This window comes from Enhydra lutris, unplaced genomic scaffold (assembly GCF_002288905.1).
Source record: "Enhydra lutris kenyoni isolate GAN:26980312 unplaced genomic scaffold, ASM228890v2 scaffoldscaffold59, whole genome shotgun sequence".
In the NCBI taxonomy this organism is placed as follows: Eukaryota; Metazoa; Chordata; class Mammalia; order Carnivora; family Mustelidae; genus Enhydra; species Enhydra lutris.
Window position 1 is genome coordinate 10,569,826 of NW_019154143.1, and position 24,641 is coordinate 10,594,466.

The 24,641-nt window shown below is 41.5% G+C and overlaps 1 protein-coding gene across 1 annotated transcript in view; it reads left to right on the top strand.

The window, feature by feature from the left end:
- The window catches only part of LOC111158452 (acyl-CoA oxidase like), a 328,739-nt gene that overhangs the window by 149,985 nt on the left and 154,113 nt on the right, over window positions 1-24,641 (top strand). The window contains exons 11-12 of the mRNA XM_022520472.1: window positions 1,222-1,338; window positions 17,243-17,396. Coding sequence (XP_022376180.1) covers window positions 1,222-1,338; window positions 17,243-17,396 — 271 coding nt within the window. The remainder of the gene's footprint in view (window positions 1-1,221; window positions 1,339-17,242; window positions 17,397-24,641) is intronic.

The window sequence follows — 24,641 nt, forward strand, 5'->3', positions numbered from 1 at the left end:
CTGTGCACATAGACAACAAGCTTGCACTCATAAAGCTGGAAAGCAGCTGCCCCTAGTTGCCCCTCTGGCCATGTATGTCCTTACCCCCTCCCACACACGCAGCGGGGACCATGAATTCTAGACACCGTATGTACTAAAAAGATCATTGTGTCCTTCTTTTAAGAATAAATAAAGACAATATTAAAGCATCAATTTGTGTTTAAGAAAGTCTATCAAATATAGACATTTTTAAACATTGCTGTTTCCCTTCTCTCCTTGCTGTTTCCCTGCTCTCCTTGCGACGGATAGATAGATATCCTCACTTCACTGTTGCCTGAAGAACAAGCCTGCTCGGCCTTTTTGGTAACAGAGCACCGCGTGCACCTGTGTGTGTATGCCCGGGTGTGCGTGCACCTGTGCTCGTGTGTGCAGGCATGTGCGTGCGAAATGTTCTTTCATAAATCGGCATGCAGGTCAGAGACATTCGAAGACAGGAGGCTGCCAAGCCCAGAGCATCACGGGGCTGGGGGGGAGGTGAGTTCGGTCAGGCCCGGCTCTCTGCAGCCCACTGCTGAGGGATTCAGAGGATTAGTCTGTGGGTGTTGCCTGTGGGGATAATCTCAGGCCACTTCATTTGTCGCTCTGAGGTGGTCCCCCGTTGGCCCCGATACCACTGCCTCAGAGCAAAACGTGACCGCTGTTCATAAAGCACAGGATTTGAGGCAGGATGTGAACACCTTTCCTTGCAGAGCTGCAGGGGGGATGGAGGTGGGCCGAAAGTAATGACCCATCTGTGAATCTGACAGGAGCACCAGGGTCAGTGTTGCCTCCTTGTTGAGAATGTCCTTTTGAAATATGTTCTCGGATGTTCCTCCCATCCTATTAATTATGTCACAAACTTAGTAAAGCTGAATAATTAATGATCACGGGGCACTTGGAACTGTAAAATGCCATGTAAATGTTAAGGAGTAAAAATTACTCTGTGTCTGAATTAAATAGATAGCCTGCTTTAAGAAACATTCCATGGTGGGAAGATTAATTTCCAGAAGAGCTGAAAAGGTTTTTGTTGGACTGTCCTAAGAAACTTTCGATATCTAATTATCTTAACCACATTTTAGGAGACTCAGGCATTCTGTATCCTGAAGGATTTGAAAGGCAAATGGCTACTTGACACGTTTGGCTTGGGAAATGACGTTACCTATTAAATTTTGGTAAAAATTGTGTCTGCTTAATTCTCTCTAGCCGGAGGCAGTTTGGGCCTAAGGCCAAGGAAGAAGTAAAGATCATTGAGCACCAAACACAGACACTTCGGCTGATGCCTCATCTGGCCACAGCCTTGGCCTTGACCTTCGTCAGCAGGTGAGTTGGCTGTCAGGGTTTGCTCTCTAAAGATGAGTGTGAGATCCTGCCTGGCATTGGTAAGGAGTGAGGGGAGAGGCAGACAGGGGCTTCCTCTTCTAACTGGAAGCAGGTAAGAGTCTGTGGTGAAAACCTGATGCTCAGGTTAAAAGTGGGATGTCCAAATCTTGATTGTCTGTATATCTGGGGGGGATGGGATCCACAGAGAATTTGAGAAGCCTTGAACCAGCATTTCTCTATTTTCTGAAAGAAACATACTTGGCTGTTAAAATTTCTCGACCTCTGACAAAGGTTCTAATATAAAGTTTTAAAAAATAGGACAAAGTGTGTGCATTATGTGGGGAGGGAGGGAGGAGTCAGGCTATTGCATAAAACAGTGCTAATAGTACTATAAATTCACCTGGAGCCTTGCATTTATAGGGGGCCTCCCTCTATGCCTCTCAGCTATAGCTCCTCAAAGCCCCGGGATGTTGCCTGAACAGTTGTGTGTCATCCCCACCTTCTAATGAACAGAAAATTGGGGATTTGCCTAAGATTACAGGGTCTGGGAGTAGATGCCCTGGGAATTTACCTCCAAACCCTGGACCCTTATCCTGTGTTCTTCCTTATACAATCGCGCTTCTTAGGGTATTATTTTCAGAGTAATTTAGAATTGGTGTGTGTTCGAAATTTACTGCACTGATGGCCAAGCTGGTGCCAGGGTTTATAAGAGGAAGGTAATCGGGAAGGCCTGCAAATCCGGTGTGCTGCTGGCTTGTGGGGCTGCCGGGCTTCTGCCGGCCTGGCTGGGAAGGGCTTGGGTGGGCGTACCTCTATGCTCAAGCCTGGGATTCCAGGATTCTCAAACACCAAATCCTGCAGACTGAGCTTCAGGTAACATGAAAGATCAATCAGTCTAAGCCACCCAGAGGAAAATGTGAACCACTCACATCCAACACCTTACTTAAAATATTTTTGAATGCTCTCTGAGATTCAATTTGCATATGGTAAAATATACAGATTTTAAGGTATTTGTCATTTTGTGTCATTTGTCATTTTATATATTATGTCATTTTGGAGTTCATTGACAAGCATATACTCTGTGTAATGAACAGTCAAACCAAATATAAAACATTTCCACCTTTGCACTTGGCCCTCACCTTACCACCACAGGAGAGACAATCACCTTGGTGAGTTCTATCCCCATAGCTAAATTTTGCCAGTTCTTGAACTTCATGTAAATGGAAACATACAGTGTGTAGTTTTTGTGCGTCCAGTTTATTTCATTCAACATGATGTCTTAATAGTCCTCAACGTTGTTGATAGTTTGTTCATTTTTAGTGCTGAATAGTAACATTAAGTGAATAAACACAATTTTTTAATCCATTCTCCCAGGGCTGAACATTTGGTTTGCATCTAGACTTTTAGCTGCAATGAATAAGACATGGTGAATATTCTGGTACAAGTCTTTCTTTTTTCTTAGAGTAAATGCCTAGAGAGGACTTGCTGGATGATGGATATGTGTATGTCTAACTTTATAGAAACTGCCATTTTTCTTTATAGCAACTGCCATTTTATATTCATTTGAGCAATGCATGAGGGTTCTGGTTACTCTATATCCTGAAATATTTTAAGTGTCTCAAAACTGTTACCAAAAAAATCAGGTTGTAAGAGTTGTCTAAGTCTGTTCTTATTCAAAATTGTCTTGGTTGTTTTGACTTGTCTGGGACTTTGCATTTCCATGTACAATTTTGGACCTGCTTATCAGATTTTTTTTTAAACAAAAAGCCTGATTATATTTGTTTGTGATTACGTAGAATCTATTATGCAATTTGGGCAGTGCTGGGTCTTCCAAATCTAAGAAGATGATTTATCTCTGTATTTATATAGGAATTTAATTTTTCTTAGCATATTTTCTAATTTACAGTGTAGAGATCTTTCACATTTTTTCTAAATTTATTCAAATGATATTTCTTCTTAAAATTTAATTATCAATTGTTCTTAATATCATATAGAAATGTAATTGAATTTTTTGTGGGTGTCTTTTATTAGACTGAGGACGTTCCCTTCCACTCCTAGTTGGCTGAGTATTTTTGGATGTTGGATTTTGACTTAATTTTTCCCTCTATTCACTTAGCTGATCATGTGAGATTTCTTTTTTTTTCTTTTTGTTTATTATGTTCAGTTAGCCACTGTATAGTGCATAATTAGTTTTTGATGTAATGTCCAATGATTCATCAGTTAAGTATAACACCCAGTGCTCATAACAGCACATGCCCTTCTTAATACCCATCACCCTCTTACCCCTCCTCCCACGATCCTCCCCTCTGAAACCCCCAGATTGTTTCTTAGGGTCCATATTCTCTCATGATTCATCTCTCTCTCTGATTTCTCCCCCCTTGGGTTTTCCTCCCTTCTGCTGTGGTCCTCTGTGCTGTTGCTTATGTTCCACATATGAGTGAAACCCTATGGTAATTGTTTTTCTCTGCTTGACTTACTTCACTTAGCATAATCCCCTCCAGTTCCATCCATGTTGATGCAAATGGTGGGTGTTCATCCTTTCTGATGGCTGGATAATATTCCATTGTGTATATGTACCACATCTTCTTTATCCTTTTATCTATTAAAGGGCATCTCACCTCCTTACACAGTTTGGCTATTGTGGACATTGCCACTATGAATATTGGGGTGCATATTCCCCTTCTTTTCACTACATCTGCATCTTTGAGGTAAATACCCAGTAGTGCAATTGTTGGGTCATAGGGAAGCTCTATTCTTAACATCTTGAGGAACCTCCATACTGTTTTCCAGAGTGACTGTACCAGCTTGCATCCCCACCAAAAGAGTAAGAGGGTTTCCCTTTCCCCATATCCTCCCCAACATTTGTGGTTTTCTGTTTTGTTAATTTTCGCCATTCTAATTGGTATAAGGTGGATCTCATTGTGGTTTTGATTTGTAGTTTCCTGATGGCTAATGTTGGGCATTTTTTCATGGTTCTGTTAGCCATTTGTATGTCTTTTTTGGAGAAGTATCTGTTCATGTCTTCTGCCCATTTTTTGACTGGGTTATTAGTTTTTTGTGTTGAGTTTGACAAGTTCTTTATAGATCTTGGATATCAGCCCTTTAACTGTAATGTCATTTGCTAAAGATCTTCTCCCATTCTGTGGGCTGCCTCTTAGTTTTGTTGACTTTCCTTTGCTGTGTAGAAGCTTTTTATCTTGATGAAGTCCCAAAAGTTGATTTTTGCTTTTCTTTCACTTGCCTTTGGAGACGTGTCTTGAAAGAAATTATTGTGGCCAAGGTCAAAGAGATTACTGCTTATGTTCTCCTCTAGGATTTCAATAGATTCCTATCTTACATTGAGATCTTTCATCCATTTTGAGATTTCTTCATTCTATTAATGAAATGAGTTACATTGATTATTTTTCAAATGCTGAGCCTGATTTGCACTCTTTGAAATCCTTTGTCATGATGTATTATAATGCTTTTATATTATTAGATACAAATTGGTAATATTTATATAAGGATTTGTGTGTTTCTTGTGAAGAATGTAATTTTCTTTCCTTTGAGATGTCCTTATTAGGTTTTGGTTTAAGGGTTATACTGTGCTCATAATGTGAGTAGAAAGTGGTCCCTTCTCCTATATTTTCTCAAGGAGTTTTTATAAGATTGGTATTATTTCTTAAATTTGGTAGTATTTACTAAGAAGCCATCTGGACTTTTTTTTTAATAGGAGGATTTTTTATTACCCTGTTAACTTCCTTAACAAATATGAATCTTAAGATTAACAAGTTCTTCTCTGTCAGTTTTATTAATTTGTGCTTTTCCAGGAATTTGTCCTTTTCCTCTAATTTGTAAAATGTATCTAAATTGTTAATAATATTTCCTTATTATAATATTAATGTCTATAGGATCTGTTAGTGATGACCCTTCTTATTCCTAATATAGCTTTTGGCTTTTTTTTAGGGCTTGATTTTTCTAGATGTTTATCGGTTTTGATAATCTTTTCAAATAATATACTTTTGTCTTGAATGCTTTTCTTGCATTTTTGTCCATTTTCTGTTATTGATTTAATTTCTTTATTATTTTCTCACTTCAATTTAGTTGGGAATTAATTTGCTTTCTTTTTCTAGCTTCTTCTAGCTCATTGGTCTAAAACCTTTCTTTATAAAATAAAAATGTATTGTTAAAAAATTTCTGCTAACTTTGTTTAGTGTATTTTAAGCTTTGTTATTTAGCACATACAGATTTTGGGTTATTATATCTTCTAGAGGAATTAAGCCTGTTATATTCATTAAATGTTTCTCTTTGTTTCTGGTAAATTTTTTTTGTCTAGAAGTCTACTTTCTTTGCTATTGTTATAACCATACCAGTTTTCTAATGCCAAGAGTTTTCCTGGTCTATCTCTACCCACCCTTTTATTTTAACCGATCTGTCATTGTATCAACCTACTCCCATGTGCCATTGTGAGATTTTTATAAACAACATATGGTGAGGTCCTGGTTTTTAACCAATTTGGTAATCTTTTTATTTGGAGTGCTAAGCTCATTTTTATTTACTGTAATTCCTAATAAGTCTACCATTTTGCCACTTGCTCTGTTCTGTCTTTTCTCAGTTTTTCATTCCCTCTTTGTTTTTCCTAGTGAGTACATTAAGTATATAGTATGTATCCTTATCTTGCCAGTACCCACCTTGAATTGGTATTTTACCACTTTATATGTAATGTAAACTTGTAAGACTATAATTCTTTCTTTTGGGGGAGGTTATTGATTTTTTTTTTAGTATTTCATTTTATCTCTTCTCAGCTTTTACCTGTATTTCTTTTCTTTTTCTTTTTCCCAAGAATCTGAAGTGTATGTATTTAAGCTCCTTAGGTGATTCTAGTGCACAGACAGAGTTGAGAACTACAGGAGCTTTTTGGGAAGCTTCTTAGTGTGACCTGGAAATAAACTTCACTAACAAATAAAAAGCAGCAGTATTAAATTATTATGAAAACTGAAAATGGATCAAAATAACCTGATATGAAACCTGATGATTTTTCACACGCATGGCAAAGGAAAATAAATTTCTTCTTTGAATTTTTTGCCCGGTGGTATTTGTAACTATTACAGAGAGGCAAGTGCATCTACACATTGACTTCTTTGTCCACTATTCACAATCCATGACACAGGAAGTTAATAGACCACATAACAAAGAGTTGCCACATATTCCACATTTATAAGTTTATATATACACACATATATACTTGCATCTTTATGTACAACTGAAGTGCAGTATGTACAGCGTGTTTCATTTTTCTTCAGCTCTATTTATTTTTTAGCTTGATTTAAGCTTAATTTATCTTGATTTTATAAGTGCTGTAATGCTAGTATTAGTAAACCTAAAGTTTCTCTTGATTTTAGGGAAATACCTTCCAAATGCCAACAGCAGAGGTCACAATTCTAGCTTAAGGTTGCAGTGGGAGAAATGAAAGGTGATTAATGGAAATTAATCAATAAAAAATTATGGAATCCTCAAAAAAGAATACAGAATCCTTACCACGTACCATGCAGGGCACAGTACTGAACAAGACAGGGTTAGGTCCACGTCCCATCAAGCTGTCAGTCTAATTGACCCCAGAACATACCAGATTTTCCTGACCTTCACCTCCTTTGTATCCTCTGTGGTTTCTGGCCTTGTTCAGGGTCCCCATTGTGGTTCTGTTGCAGCTTCCTCTTTGTTTCTCTCTCTCTATCCCCCATTGCAGCAAGGGGTTGACCCACTGAAAATCTGGTTATTGGGATCTTCCAGAAGAAATGCTTCACCTGGAGGGAAAGAGATGGTCTGTGTTTTGAAACAAGCCCAGAGAGAAGTCAGTGTTTTCTGTGAAATATTCTGGCTTTCCTGTTTCTCTCTAGTTTGTAGCCCCTATATCCCTTTCTCTGACTTATGAGGAAGCAGTTCAGTGAAGCTGGTTGTAACATGGCAAAATCTTATACTAAGTATACCTCTCCCCACTTCACACCTATTGTTTTTTAAAAAGGTTATCAAACCTTGTTTCTAGACCCTGTCTCCAAATTCCCGTGGGTATCACTGTGCTGCCAATCAATTGGCTTCAGGTTCAGGGGCTGGGTAACCTTATGTTTGTTGAATCAGATGTTTATTCAGTGTGTTGGGTCATCCTTAAGCATAGAGAAACTCTCATGAGAGTATTCTAGAACTTAAGTGTATGGTTCTGGAGTTTGGTGAGCAGGAAAAACAGACCACCAGCTAGGTCAGCTGGCCCTGCCTCTCCTCCCTTCTAATGTGACAAAATATGAATAGTTAGAGCTTCACTTCACAGTTAAAGGCAGGTAAGAGAAATGTGGGGGATGGCTTCTTCCAGTGCATATGTATTTATGTACTCAGTAACTACACGGTCCCTTGCCAGTAGGTTTACCAGCTAAAATACACCCCTGGGTGCCTGGGTGGCTCAGTGGGTTAAAGCCTCTGCCTTCGGCTCAGGTCATGATCCCAGGATCCTGGGATTGAGTCCCGCATCGGGCTCTCTGCTAAGCAGGGAGCCTGCTTCCCTCTCTCTACCTGCCTCTCTGCCTACTTGTGATCTGTCTGTCAAATAAATAAATGAAATCTTTAAAAAATAAAATAAAATACAGTCATCCCAATGTGAATTTTAGATATCCAATGCATAATTTTTTAGTCTAAGTATATCCCAATACTTAAACTGACAGTTACGCGTTGTTTATTTGAAATTCATATTTAAATGGGTGTCCTCTGTTTCTGTCTATTCAATCTGGCAACCTTGCTTATGAGGCTAGTGCTGGAGTCAGACACGGTCCCTGCCACACGGAGCAGGCAGCACCTTCCTTCTCCGGGATTTGGCAGTAGCAGTCGGCAAGCTCCCCTTTCTTCCCAATTGCTTCCATAGGCCTGGAGACACGGAGGACCTGTCTAGCCCTTAGTGAGCCCAGCTGCCCCCACCCTGCATCACTCACATTCTCCTGCCTTTAACAAGGAGGGGAAGGAAACTTGATGCCCTTCTCCCCACTGGCTGCTCAGGTGCTGGGTAGCAGGGCTAACTTGATGCAGTAAGGGCTGGCATGATGAGGGCCTCTGAAAAATATGATGGGCTCCTCCTCCCAGGACTTTTCTCCCTACCTACCCTCTCCAGAACTGGCAGACGTGTCTCCTCCTCCCTTCTTTACATGACTAGTGTGTCAGACATCTTTCCAGGCCTTGAGGACTCAGCAGCCAACTGCCCTGCCTGAGTGGCCCATGTGACTGGGTAGGATTCCTGTTTTCTGTCTTTGGCCATGGGTACCATCCTTAGGTTTCTTATTAACGTCTTCCTAGGGGACCCAGGACATCCAAGGCCTGCTCCCCACTGCGGAGTGCCAATGGTGCCCTGCATGCTTCCTGGCTTGGGGGCACCCTGGTGGGCACTTGGGGTGAGGGTCTTGCTGGACATGTGTGTTGCACTGCCCCGCTCAGGCCCTCTGTGTTCTATCCACTGACTGTGATGGCAGAACACTTCCCGTGGTGGCCATTAATGCTCAGGAAGTGTCAGCTGTTGTCTCCTGCCTTCACCCCTGAGACTCAAGTGTCCTCCCCCAACCAATTACCACATTCTGGCGACTGTGCCTCCCATGTGGAGATTACTCGAGGCCCTCCCTCCTTATTACCTCACCTGGGCCCTCCCCAGCTCCCTTTCCTGTGCCCTGCCCCTCACATGCAGCCTGGTCCCTCACCAAATCCATCCTCCACCAGCGACCACACCTAAATACTTGACTGCTAGGACCCTCCCAGGGCCTCCCAGTAAATTCTGCACTGGATAAACTCAAGCTCCTTCTGGCCACCTTGAAGCACATTCCTCTGCCTGGACCCTGCCAACTTCCACCCCACCCCTGTGCCTTCTCTTCTCCACGTTGAGGCTCCGTACTCACCCCTGCCCTGCTTTGGCCTTCCTCACAAGCAGCCTGCCCACCTTGCCTCCACGTTCATCTCACATCTTTGTCTTCCTTTCTCTGCCTGTTCATGGTTATCTTTTGAGATCTAGTTCAGGCTGTCCTCTCCTCCAGGACACCTTCTCTGAGTCTCTCCTTGAATAAGGGGCCCCTGATAGGCTTCTTGGAGCAGCCAGACCTCTCTTATCATTGTACCATTACTCTTGGTTTGCGGTTGTGAGTTCTTCGCACATAAAAATTGTGGATCCTTCATTTGGCATCTCCACCTCTGAGAGTGCCTGGCTCTCTGCACAGGTTGCTTCAACTGACCTGAATGAAATTGCCTTGTGTCATTACATCACACTTGGCCATGAAGCTGTTTGGAGCTTTGCTTCCAAACTTTCTGTTAGTCCCTGAAGCAGAAGTTCCATGATATGAAGGAGTTAGTCCAAGAGCTAGCTGGCCAGGATGGCTGGTAGCTGATACCTCTCTTGGGAATTATTTAGAGGAATTTACTACAACAATGAATTTGCTAGCTTTCAATATCAGTATTTTAAGTGTACCAGCCAAATGGAGTATTTGGGGTCTGCCTCGCCTCTTAAATTCTTTTAGGCCAAATGAGTAGCTGAGGCAGTCCAGGCTGGGTTCCTGGCCAGGAGGGGCCACAGCTCCATTGCTGTTAGCTTTCAGCTGGATTCAGTCCTTATCTCTGGTGATCTCTTTTTACTCGACACCTTTAAAAATAAAATTCCAACAATAACGAACACATACCCAGTTGCTTATCATGTATCACACACTATCCTTAGTCACTTCTTTAACACCACAAGACAACTCACCAAGTTTCTCTGTTTGTAATTGATGTTTCCATAACACCTAGAACCATGCCCTGCACAAAGTAAGATTTCATTCGTATTTGTGGAATCAATGAATGGGCGGAATGACACCTCCTGATTTCAAAAAACTCACCAAAGTCCTGTCCTTGTCAAAGAATGGAGTTCAGGGTAGGTAAGGACTTCACATATTCCTGAGCAAATGACCACCACTATTTGTGCATTGAACAGTGTTTTTAATATATTCCTGAAATCTTGTTGCCCCAAAGTCTTGCTTGCTGGTTTTATGTAAAGCAGACTTTTGTGAATTGAATCCTGCCCTCTCACTGACTAATAGTTTTAGAGACACTCTATCTGCAGTTCTGAAACTTACCCTGAGGATGGGTTCCAATAATTCCAGTGAATATTACCTGTAAACAAATACCTCACATTTCTAGAAGCATTGCCTATAAAATCAACATATTTAGAAATGAGGAATAATCTTTCCACAGAATCCCTAAATCTTCATTTATCTTCTGGATCAGTCTCAGTTTCTTCTATCAGATTTTCACAAGATATGTACCTTCTAGACTCTTAACATACCTGCCTACAGAAGGCTTCTCAGTTCCTCTTTGCAAGCAGACATGGGGGTATGATAAAGAATAGGAGTCAGAGGGGGCACCTCTCTGTCTGGCAGATGGAGGCTGTCCCTCAGCAGGGCCCATGTCCTGTGAGTTTTAAGTAAAATCACCGGCCAGCACTGCAGAAAAATCTTACCAGCCTTCTGCTAGGGGAGAGTCTCATAAGTCTTTCTTTTCTTAAAGCCTATTTCTTTCTCATTTCACACCCATTTTGTCCCTAGGGAATGTCTAGGGCTGTGTGTGTGTGTGTGTGTGTGTGTTTTAGGGAAATCAGCAGGGAGTCATATATATATATATTTTTTTAAATGGTGCTCTGGGATTCTCTGAGAATCATGGTATGGCAGTCACAGCCCAGGATACAGGTGATGGATATATAGCGTAGATTGAGAATGCAATAAACTTTCTCAGGGCATCGTTGTGGACATTACTTATCATGAAAAGAGCATGACGTTTAGGACTACAGAGTCCTGGGTTTGAATCCTAGTTCTGTCCTGCTCTGGGAGACCTTGACTTAGCTAGGTAACCTCAGTTGGACCTCTGTTTCCCCATCGGTAAAGTGGGGATATGCTTTTCTATTTCATGGGGTTGTCAAAAAAATGAAATTAGAAGATAAATACAGAAGTTCTTTGCTTATTGAAATTGTTCAATACAATTATGTTTTTCTTCATCTAGTGCCAATTAAACAAATGATGGTTTCCCTGTTTTTCCATTTGCTCCAGCTCAGTGGTTTCTTTTATGAGGTTTGGTAGTAGACTTGTCTATTTGCTATAGCATGAGGCCCAATGCAGTATCTTTTGCGTGTTCAGGTTTCACTGAGCAAACAAGGATATTCAGACATTGTAAGATTATTCTCTGGATGGAAATAGGTAAATAAATACCTTGAGCTAAAACTGATTTTGTTGTTAAAGAAATGAAAAGGCAAGCCACAGAATGGGAGGAAATGTTTGCAATATGTGTATCTGACAATGGATGTTATCTAGAATAGGTAGTAACACTGAAAAAACAATTCAACTAAAAATTAGATGAAGCAAGCCAATAGAATATGCACAAAAGGTTTGGATGGACACTTGACAAAAGAAAATATATGAATGATCAGCCAATGCACACATGAAAAGATGCTAGTTATCAGGGAAATGCAAATTCAAACCATGAGGATACACCATTACGTATCCACTGGATTGGCTAATGTTAAAAAGACCGAAAGACCAATTATTGGCAGACGTGGAACAACTAGAAACCTCCTACATTGCAGGTAGGGATGTAAAACTGCACAACCACTCGGGAAAACTGTTTGGCGGTCTCTTAAAAGTTAAAAATATATCTACCATATGACCCAGTCACTTCTCTCCTACATATTTACTGAAGAAAAATAAAGACATATGTCTCCTCCAAGATTTTTACATGAATTTCCATAGTGTTTTCTTTGTAATAGCCCTAAACTGGAAACAAGCAAAATGTTCATCAACAGTGAATGCAAAAATGAAGTTAAATATATGCATCGCATAGAATGGAATTCTAGTCAGCAATAAAAAGGAACAGCGACTAATCTATGCTACAGTATGGATGAATCTTAAAACAATGTGTTGATGGGAAGAAGCAAGACATAACATACTGTATGATCTTATTTCCATAAAATGTAAACTAATCTCTAGTAACAAATAGCACGTTAGTGGTTGACTGGAGATGAGGATCCATCAAGGAAGGGAGGGACTGTAAAAAGGCATGAGACATTTTCTGGAAGGTGTTGGAAATGTTCTGTAGCTTGATTCTGGTGTTATTCTCATGGGTATGTACAGTTGTCAAAATTCATTAAATGGCATGCTTTAAATGAATGTAGTCTGTTGTAAAATAAATTATCCACAGTAATACTGATAAGGAAAAAAGATAAATTGTTTATTTAAAGCAAAAATAACAATGAATTTTATAACATATGTAGAAGATATCGATAGATGGATAGATAGATGTTATATAATCTCAACAGTAGCGCAATGGGTGGGAGAATGAAATGGAAGTATATTGTTTTGTTATCAGGTTCTTCGATTCTCTGAGAAGTGGTATAACATTATTGAGGGAAGAACATGTTAGGGGCAAGATGCATATTTTAAACCATAAAAATCCCTATAAAATAAAAATAACAGTTAAAACTCTAACAGTGGAATACTAAAACCTAAGCGATTAATCAAAAGAAGACGAGAGCAGAGGAAAAAGAGTAAAAAGAACATACGGCATAAATAGAGGGGAAAATTGCAAGATAATAGTTCCAAACTCAATCATGTTGATAATTACCTTAGGTGTAAATGGTTTAAACACTCCTATTTAATTTGCTGATTGTCAGATGTGATTAAAAAAAAAAATCAAGACTGAACTAGATGCTTGCTGTAAGAAACCCACTTAAAATGTAAAGACAAATAGATTAAAAGTGTGAAAATAAAACATTTACACCTGCAAACATTAACCGTAAGAGAGAAAATAGAATATTACCAGAGATAAAGAAGAACACTTCATAATGATAAAGAAGTCCACTCATCAAAAGGTCATAACAATCTAAATGTGTGTGGACTCAGGACACCTGGGTGGCTCAGTCAGTTTATGCCTCTTCCTTTAGTTCAGGTCGTGATCCCAGCATCCTGGGATAAATCCCGCATCAGGCTTCTTGCTCAACTGGGATCCTGCTTCTCCCTCTGCTTACTGTTCGCCCCTGCGTGTGCTCTCTCTCTCTCTCTCTCAATCTGATAAATAAATAAATAAATAAATAAATAAATAAATAAATAAGATCTTTAAAAAATTTTTTTAAAAATGTGTATGGACTCACAAAAAAGCTCAAAATGCATGAAGCAAAAATGGAAAGTATTGAAAGGAGAAATTAACAAATCCAAAATTATAGTTGCAGACATCAGTCATTCTGAGTAATTGATATAATAGATAGTAACTGATATAAAAATTGATATAACAAACAGTAATGATATAAAAGATATGAACAACATTGCTAAGGAACTTGACTTAAAAGAAATTTATAGAGTATTCTATCCAACAACAGCAGAATGCACATTCTTTTCTTATTTTATTTTATTTACTTTATTTAGGTATAATTAACACAGTATTATATTAGTTTCAGGTGTACAATTTATATATGACTCAACAATTCTATACATTTCTCAGTGCTCATCAAGATAAGCATACTCTTAATCCCCTTCACCTATTTCATTCATCCTCCCAGTTGCCTCCCCTTTGGCAACCACCAGTTTCTCCTCTATAGTTAAGAGTCTGTTCTTTTTTGTCTTTTTTTTTCCTTTGTTCTTGTTTCATTTTTAAAATTCCACATATGTGTGAAATCATATGGGATATATCTTTCTCTGCCTAAGTTAATTTACTAAGCATTATACCTTCTGGGTGCATACATGTTGTTGGAAATGGCAAGATTTCACTCTTTTTATGGCTGAATAATATTCCATTGTATGTATATACACCACATCCTCTTTATCCATTCATCTATTGATGGATGCCTTTGTTGCTTCCATATGTTGGCTATTGTAAATAATGCTGCAGTAAACTCAGGGATGCATATATCTTTTTGAATTAGTGTTTTCATTTTCTTTGGATAAATGCCCAGTAGTGGAATTACTGCATCATATGGTATTTCTATTTTTATTTTTTGAGGAACTGCCATATTGTTTTCCACAGTGGCTGCACCAATTTGCATTCTCATGAATACTGCACAATGGTTCCTTTTTCTCCCCATCCTTGCCAACACTTGCTATTTCTTGTGTTTTTTATTTTAGCTATAATGACAGGTGTATAGTGATATCTCACTGTGGTTGTTATTTCCATATCGCTAATGATTTTTGACATTGAGTGTCCTCTCATATGTGTGCTAGCCATCTGAATGTCTTCTTTGGGAAAATGTCTGTTCTTTCCAAGTGCACATAAAACATTTATCAAGACAGACCATGTAAATTTAAAGGATTGAAATCATACAAAGTATGTTTTCTGATTAGAATGAAATTAGAAATTAATAACAATCACATCTGGAATAATCCATATATTAGGAAACTAGACAACACACATAATTTATAGGTCAAAGGAGAAGTCACAAGGGAAATTAGAAAATATTTTGAACAAAATGAAAATGAAATAGAACATATCAGAATTTGTCGTGTACACCTAAAGCAGTGCTTAGAGGAGAAGTTAAAATACTTACATTGGAAAAGGAGAAAAATAGAAAATCAAGGGTGTAAATTTCCATTTAAGAAACTAGAAAGAAGGAACAAATCAAATTGAAATCAAGCAGAATGAAAGCAGAAATCACTGGAACAAGAAATAGCCAAAAAATAAACATAATTAAGCCCAAAATTTTTTTCTTTCAAAAAAATAGATAAATTGATAAACCTTCAGCTAGATAATTAAGAAAAAAAAGGCACAAATGATCAGCATCTGGAATAAATGAGAGGACATCACTACAGATCCTATAGACATTGAAAGGATAAAATTAAATATTATGGTTATTATTACTAGTGTCATCTCAATGTAATGTCAGTAGGTTTGACAATATATATGAAATAGAAAATTTATTGAAAGACATATGCTATGGGGCTCTCTGCTCAGCAGGGAGCCTGCTTCCTCCTCTCTCTCTGCCTACTTGTGATTTCTGTCTGTCAAATAAATAAATAATCTTAAAAAAAAAAGACTTATGCTACTAAAAGTGACTGAAAAAGAACTGGAAAATCTGAATAGCTTCATCTCACATTGCTGGTGAAATCTACGAAATACTTAAGAAAACATGCCAACTTGACACAAACTCTTCCATAAAATGAAGGAGAAGGGAAAACTTTCTAACTAATTTTAGGAACATTACCTTGACACCACAAACCAGACAAAGACATTATGAGAACAATATCCCTTGTGAACAAAATGTTAGGGAATCACATACAGTATATTTTACTATAAAATAATGTACAGTGATCAAGTGGTATTTATCCCAGGAATGTTAGGCTTTTGTGACATTTGAAAGTCAATCTATATGATTTGCCCTATGAACCTTATAAAGGAGAAACATTATATAATCATCTCAGGAGATGACACTCCATTGATAGAGAATGGTCAATGAATCAACACCTCTAACTGCTGTCACTCTTATCAATCTCCAGAGTCTGAAGCTTCAGTTGAGAAGACCATACTTTGTGGAGAAAGGCCATACTTTGTGGTACTTACCATGAGTTTGAGATGCTTAGGGGAAAGTCCCCAGCTCAGTGTGTTTACCATCCTTGATTAGAGACAAGTCCTGGAGTTTGGTAGAGCATAAAAAGAAAGAGTTCACTAAAGCTTTTAATCCTAGCAGTTGTTATAAACAATAACATTTTAAGAGAGTTTAAAAACAAGGTCTGTAGGGTGTTCAAAAGAAGGGAACAAGAGTGAAACCTGTACCTTCCATTATAGTGTTTTGAAACATGGCAAAGAAGAAAGCCAGAGCTGGGGGCGGGGGGTGCAGTTGGAGGGAGGCCCATAGACATTGTGTTGCACAGTAGTCGTGGCCACAGGTGGCCAAGAGATGATGGAAAATGGTGACTCTTACCACTTTGAAGAAAGAAATTATTCCTATCTGTATACATTCTATTGGTACTATAAGTAATTGCCACAAACTTGGTGGCTTAAAATAACACACATTTGTTATCTTATAGTTCTGGAAATCAGCTGTCTGAAACAGGTCTCAGTGATGAAATATCAGTGTCAACAAGGCTGCATTCCTTTTGGAGGCTCTAGGGGAGAATTGACTTCCTTGCCTTTTCTAGCTTCTGTAGGCTCCCTCATGACTTGGCTTGAGGCCCCTTCCTCCATTTCAAAGGCAGCAATGGCTGGTTGAGTCTCATGCCGCATTTTCCTGACTGCATTTTTGTCATGTCTCCTTCTCCTGCCTCCCTGTCACTTATAAGGACCCTCATGAGTACATTTGGGCTTCTGGTTAATCCAGGATAATCTCCCAATCGCGAGAACCTTGATTTAATCATATCTAAAAATCCCTTCTTCCATGTGGTGTAACATATTCTCAGGTTTCAGGAATGAAGACCTGGTGATCTTTGGAGGCCATTATTCTGCTTAGCACATTTTCAATGGAAGTAGAATTAGAAAAATTAAAAATATGAGAGACATGTAAAGCATTTTTGTGTGAAGGGAAGAGGGAGATAATTTGGAATATGATCTTACATGGTAGACTACAGCAGGGAGAGAGTTAGTTACACCGAGTGCCCATTTCTCGTGCGGTCAAGGGGTGTGAAGACAGTTGCCGATGTGAGCAATGGGGTCTCTGAGGGACTGGCAGAAAAGTAAGCCTGAACAAGAAGCAAGGGAGAAGTGTTCCAAGAGGACGATGGTGTGGTAGAGCCTCACAGAGGCAGGGTGCAGGGTGACAGTTCTGAAGGGCACATGGAGACTTTGGTAGCATCTGAGGAAGGAGCAGGTATCACAGTGGGCTTGCCTCAGACGCGCCTGCACTGTGGTTCCCTGCGGGTGGGAGAGGGGGCGCTGCTGAGTCCCTCACGGGTCTGCACTCCTCTCGCAGGTATGCCGGATTCCTCCTGGACGAGGACATCTTCCACGGGAAGGAGCTTGTGGACAGTCGCCCACTGCAGGCGCTGGTGGCGGGGCTGAAGGCCTACAGTACCTGGGAGAACGTCAGCTGCCTGCAGGACTGCCGCGAGTGCACAGGAGGCATGGTGAGCCGTGCAGGCCCCAGAGGTGCCAGCCCCGCACCCCCAGGTCCCCCTGCTATAGCACGGGTGATATCAGCACTCTGCGCCTGTGAGCAGGGCATCAGCTTCAGGGGGAAACCCATTGTCTTCGTGACCCTGAGTGCACCACCCAGCCTTGCGATCTGTACATCTACTGCGTAGGCTGATGGGGGACCCCTGCGTTTGTAAAATGCTAGCTCCCATGGCCTGGCCCATGGAGGCCTGCAGTAAATGTCATTAAACTTGGTGGTGGCTATTGTTGACAGTATGGGGAAGGTCCAATGGGGTCAGATGATGAAACCGATTCTCCAGTGTTTGAATCCCTTGGGAAGAACGCAAGAAATGACCCCGGGGTGGGGGGATGGAGAAGGGTGATTAGCCCCAGAAAAAGGCAGACAGGGATGTGCCAAGCATCTGGAGACTGCTTCGTGTGTCCCCAGCCCTGAGCCTCAGACTGGATTGTGTAGTGAGGGGCAGAAAGTGTGAGAAATCTGTTTGAGTTATTGAAGAGTTGAGGGAAACTCTGAGAACAGCTGAAATCTGTGCCCGATTCCACCACAACCTGAGGGCAGGGGCCCCTTTTAGGATCTGAGGAGTCTCTGTATCCTTATGGGGGCTTGGAGCTGGTAAGAAGGGGAACCCACGTAGGGTCTGTGAGGGCATGACAGGTTGGATGTGGGGTTTGCAGACCTGTAATACTGTGGCATGGTGAGGCTATGGGGATTAGCTGTGGTGGCAGCCGGGGTTCATCCTCAGATGACAGACCTGCATTCGTGACCCCCAGGGACTACACTCCTTCACTGGCATGTGGGCTGGATGCAGGTTCTGCTGGAGCCTCCAAGAGACATTTCCTGGAGGAAGGAGGGGAGGAGCCCCTATTGGGTTTTTGGCCTGAGCTTGATCTGAACTTGGCTAAATATTATCCTATCAACAGTGGCCCCAAACCTGCAGAGGAGGATGATGAAGTTTAGCCTCAGTGAGAAGGGATCAAGAGCAAGTTAAAGGCAGGGGTAGAAAAGAAGAGGGGAAGGATACGTTTCCAGAAAGTCTGCTGCCCTGCTGCTCTGTATCAGAGCCGGGACCAATGGAGGGGTGAGGAGTGAGGGATGAAGGGCAAGGAGTAAGGAAGGGCTGGACCTTCACAATAGGCACAGCCCAAGAGTTTCTCCCACATAAACAATATGGATGGAAACGAGGGCCTCCTGCGGAAGCCAGTGTGATCATTTCTCTTAAGGTGGCTGAGTAAAGATGTGCCCATGAGGCAAGGAGGCCTCAGTTAGTTAGGTGTACACTCTGTGTCCGTGACAATGGTGGGGGCGATAGCGATGGACATGCCTGCTTTGTGCCCGTGGATGTTGCGTGTGAGTCCACATGGAAGGAAAGAGAATGCAGAACAAAGTAACAGCTGGCACTGGGGCACAGCTGGACCAGGCGCTGAGGTCCTCTGAGGCAGTGAGGTGCCATGGCTCACTGTGACTTTCCTCAGTGCCCGGACAAGGTAGGAGGCTCTTGCCACATGGCTGGTTTCCAGCCGTAGCTCCAGGGACGTGGCCATTTCTTGGAACAGGAGTTTGCTGGCAGCAGGTAGGAACAGGACTCTTCTGGGCACAGCAAGAAAGTTGAGGTCAGCAGGTGGGAGGTAAGACCGGAAGTGACCCCTCTGGCAGGGGTAGCCCACCTACGGGGGTTTGGGACTCTGCTAGGAGTGCTGAGAGATACAGATATTGTGGCTTCTGACAGGTGACTCAACCCAAGGGTGTGCTCAAAACCACCTGTGGTCTTCTCGTCTTCCTCCCTTGGCTCATTCCTTGTGATGCATTTCATGGGCTGACGTGCCCAGTGGTCTCCTGCCCCTGGACCTTCATATCCTCCCAGATGACCTGATGGACAGACAGGATGGTGGACAGATGGACTGATGGGAAATAGGATGGTGGATAGATTGGTTGATTGAATTGTTGCCCCGTGCATTCATTATCTCTGATAATTTAGTTTCACTGGAATGTTACTAATTTGGCTCTTTGGGATTTAAGACTATGTATTTGAGGGATGCCTGAGTGGCTCAGTCAGTTAAGTGGTTGCCTTCAGCTCAGATCATGATCCTGGTGTCCTGGGATCGAGTCCCACATAGGGCTCCTTTCTCGACAGGGAGTCTGCTTCTGCCTCTGCCTGCCTGTGCTCGCTCGCTCTCTGACAAATAAATAAAATATTTAAAAAAAAAGACTATGTATTTGAAAATGGAAAAGGGTAAAAGGCTGTTATATGTCTTACAGGCATTGACACTTAAAAAAGCGATCAGTTCTTCCTGTCTGCTTAGCTTACCTCGTGCCCAAGGGAGAGATTCAAGACACAGCAGCCTCCAGCGTTTGGTCTAGGCAAGAGTTCAGCATCCCAGCTTCGTTGCTCTTAAACTGTTCTGTACAAACTTTTGGATTCTGAGGTTCTTTCCCTCCACATTGAATGTTTCCATACCAGTTGGTGGTCTATTTTAATAATATTATCACTGTGCATCAGGAAACCAGGAGAAAGTCTTAGGTTGGCTCTTTCTACAGAAGTCTCAGCAATTGTTGCTTTCTTTGGGTGATAGGTTGAATGTTGCAAGAGTGACATTTAGTTGCTAAAAGAACATGCTGCTAAGAGAAGCATAGTCTGTCACTTTTTGTGCAGAAAGCCTGGGATAAATAAGATCTCATACAAATTTTTTTTCCAAAATTAGATCATCAAATGCACAATACTGGTTGGAAGTTACATAATTCATGTTCATGCAAGCATGTCATTGCCTTAATGACTGCTGATTAAGAGTCATTGTTCAATATTTCTTTTTTTTTAAGATTTTATTTATTTATTTGACAGAGAGATCACAAGTAGGCAGAGAAGCAGGCAGAGAGAGAGGGGGAAGCAGGCTCCCCGCTGAGCAGAGAGCCTGATGTGGGGCTCGATCCGAGGACCCTGGGATCATGACCTGAGCTGAAGGCAGAGGCTTTAACCCACTGAGCCACCAAGGCGCCCCCAATATTTCTAATTTCTGTCTGTGTGTAGAACGGTGTACAAGGTACATGCTCCCTGTCCTGAGGGCCACGTAATGCAAGGCGGGACACTATACATTGTGCATGAAACTGTGTGGCCCTAAGATTTCAGTCAAATGAGCTTTCGGGGACTCCCACTCCAACCAGGTTGAAGTTACCTGAAGTTACTTTCCTGATTAAGACACCCGACATCAGGCAATGAGAGTGAGGAAATTAAATTAAATTAAATTAAATTAAATGAGACTTATATTTGTCCCAGTTTACTACCTTGAGAGTTTCCACACCATGCCTTCAGAGGGGCAACCAAGCAGAGCCCAGGGGACTCCCTGATTTGAAGATACCATGCTGAGAGTTCAGGGAGACAAAAGCATCTGGAATTCATGGGATAGAGTAGAAGAAGAGAAGTTGTTGGTCAGAGAGAGAACTCAGGCATCTGCAGGGGTTCCCTTCAAACATTCAGCTGAGCACTGATTATTGCATGTGTGTGAGGGAAAGAATCACCTGGAAGGTCTGGAGGGAACAGGATCATGTCCTCACATGGGAATGGGAACAGTGCCTTTTCTCATAAGCCAGCCTGGAATACTTTAAGACTCAGCCTGAGAAAAAAAGAAATGTTATGTATAAAAGAATAAAGTTAAGGATGACAGCAGATTTCTCATTGGAAAAAAAAATAAAAACAAGTGAAGCGACAGTTTAAAAAGTACTGAAGGAAAAAAATGAAGTTAAAATTGTATACTCTGAAAAATTATGTTTCAAAAAAAAAAAAGAAAACCATTATAACAAAGATATGTTTGGACTTGCCAAAGTTGAAAGGATTCATCACCTGTAGACTTTCACTATAAGAAATATTAAAGGAAATTCTTCACACAGAGAGAAAAGGATATTGGATAGAAATATGGATCTACACAAAGCAATGAAAAGTACCAAAAATAGTAACTTTCTTTTTTCTTTTTTTTAAGATTTTACTTATTTATTTTAGGGAAAGGAAGCACACAAGCAGGAGGTAGGGACAGAGGGAGAGAGAGAATTTCAGGCAGACTCCCCACAGAGTGGGGAGCCCAATTTGGGGCTCAATCTCATGATCCCGAGATCATGAGCTGAGTCCAAATCAATCGTCAGTTGCTTAACTGACTGAACTACCCAGATGCTCCGTAACTTTCTTAATATGTAAGATTTTTCTTAGTATTTGAATCTCTTTAAAATGTAATTGAGGTGAGCCTGGGTGGCTCAGTTGGTTAGTGTCTGACTCTTCATTTCAGCTCAGGTCGTGATCTCAGCATTGTGAAATGGAGCTCCAAGCTGAACTGTGTGCTCAGGGTGTATCTGCTTGAGAGTCTCTCCCTCTATCTCTCCCTCTGTACCCCCCCCACTCATGCACACACACTCTCTCTCTAATTAAATAAATAAATCTTTAAAATGTTAGGTAACTGACTCTCTTAACAAAAATAATAGCAATGTAGAGTGAGTTTTATAACATATATAAAAGTAAAATGTATGGCAAAATCACATAAAGGCCAGAAGGGGATAAAAGGAAGTCCACTATTGTAAGGTTCTTATGCTATACCTGAGGTGGTATGATATCACCTGAAAGTAGACTGTGGGAAGTTGAAGATTTCTATTCTAAACCCCAAAGCTACCACTAAAATAATACAATGAAGAGTCATAGCTAATAAGCCAACATAGAAGTTAAAATGGAATTCAGTACTAAGTCCAAAAGAAGACGAGAGAAGATGAAGTAGGGGAGAATGAAGAGATTGTTCAAATATAAAACAAATAGCCATATGGTAGATGTAAACCAAACCATGTTCCTAAACACTTTAAATGCAAATACCCCAATTAAAAGGCAGAGATTGCCAGATTGGATTAAAAAAAGCGAGACCCAACTATATGCGTACGAGAAATACATTTTGAATAGAAAGATCCAAAGAGGTTAAAAGTAAAAGGATGAAAAAAGATATGTCATTCTCACACTCATCAAAAGAAAGCTGGAATGACTATTAATATCAGACAAAGCAGATTTCAGAGCCAAGAATATTGCCAGGGATAAATAAGTCCATTTCATAATGACAAAGGGCCAATTCGAGAGGATATAACGATCCTAAACCTAATAACAACTTTAGCAGGTTAACAATAAGCAGGTTAATAACAACCTTAGCTTCTTTGGTCATCCCCACTTTGCAGACGAGGAAACAGGGGCTCCAAGCAGTTGGATTTGCCCAAGCTCCCATGTGTTGCCTGAGGATTTAAGGCCTGATTCATCTGACCCCAGAGTCCATGTCGATACGGTGAAGCTATGCCCTGAGGTGGAGTGGGAAATCACACTGAGGTGTTTGGGAGGCTCTCCAAGGAAGTAAGCTCACCTTTACTGGGTGGGATGAACACATAGCACTGGGTGAATGGGACCCCAGTGCCCCCTGCCTCCACACTTAACCAAAGATGAGGTCTGAACTCCGGGAAGCTTAGTGCCTCTGGAACTCCAGACCTGCCCTTCCAAGTGATTCTTCATGCTGATGAAAGGCAGCCTCTTGCCATGTCAGACACAGCATATGTGGGGGCCCAGGATCCAGGGGCTACGGGGTCTCTTTGCTTTTTATTGGTTCTAATTAGTTAATACTCATTAAGCATTTTCTATATATGTAGGCACCTTTGTAAGTGCTTTATATATAGTAACTTAGCTATCTCTCAAGTTAGGTGAGTACTATTATCAGACTGACTTTTCAAAGGAGGAAACTGAGGCCAGAAAGAGATTAAATAACTGGCCTAAGGTTAAGGGGCTAAAAAGTGGCAGAGCCATGCTTTAAATGCAGAGAATCTGTCTCCAGAGACTATGCACCAAGCCACTGTGCCATATGCAAACCAGTGTGTCCTATGTTCCAGAAAATAGCAGGGTTCATGATAATGGGGTGGGCACAGTCTGAATCCAGCATGCCACTTTGCAGCTGTGGGACCTTGGGCAGGTCTCTTTCCATGCCTGAGCCTCTAATGAGTCTTGCTGAGCTGCTCAGAAGATAACATTAAGTTGGATCCTCCTGTAATGGGAGAGGTTGATAGGCAGGACCAGACCCTTTTCCTCTCAGACCCTCTCAGGTGATTCCTGGCTCCTGCCCTTTAGTGTAGGGCTGAGGGAAGTAAGGCGGGATGAGGTTACATTACTCACCTCATACTTCTTTGCTAAGTCAGGGAGAGGCTGGGACAGGAGCTGGGATAGCAAAGACCAATCCTGGCACATAGCCGGCACCGTTCCCAATGGCGAGTACTGCATGCTCACACATGTTCTGCATTTTGGCTTTTTTTTTTTTTTTAAGATTTTATTTATTTGACAGAGAGAGAGATCACAAGTAGGCAGAGAGAGGCAGAGAGAAGAAGGGAAGCAGGCTCTCTGCCTAGCAGAGAGCCCGATGTGGGGCTCGATCCCAGGACCCTGGGATCATGACCTGAGCTGAAGGCAGACGCTTTAACCCACTGAGCCACCCAGGTGCCCCCATTTTGGCTTTTAATCTCAGTGTGTACGTGGAGAATCCAACTGGCCTCATTTGGACCCAAAGAAAACCCTTCACCTGCCCACATGGGAATGCTGGGAGTCTAATTCTGCGAGCTCTGGGTGGTCACATGACCCGGGCCGCGACTGCTTGTCTTTGCTTCCACCTTATTTCTTTAAAGATTGATGGAGTCAACCAAGTTCTAAGGACTGTTGCCATTTAACTGTATTTGTACATTGTCTCTTTTCTCCATACCCAAGCAAACTCAGATTGAATTTCCTACAGTTGTCTAAGAGAGGAATAGGGCAGCAGAACTCCGAATGACAGAATGCTCTTATGGGGCTGCATCGTGAAGGGGGCAGTGTGATAGGTGGGGGGAGAGCACTCATCACCAAAGGGGTGGGATCTCCTGTCAGGGTTCTGTGACCCTGGATCTTCCCACCAGGAGCCTCAGTTTCCTTATCTTTTAAAGCCTTGCCCATGATAGTCTCCCAGTAAATGCTAGAATCTCCTTGTCTTTTTTCCTGGGTGTGATTGCACTGAAGGATCCACCTTGACCCATTAGACACATGTGGGAGCTGCCTGGCTAGGGCTCCTCGGGGTGCAGGCTTGGAGAGTAGAAGCAAGTCACAACCTCAGCAGATCTGGCTCCAAATCATCGGGGTCTGCAAAAACGGGCTTGGGATCTAGATAGGCTGCATGGTTCCTGCTACTCCTGTCACTGCAGT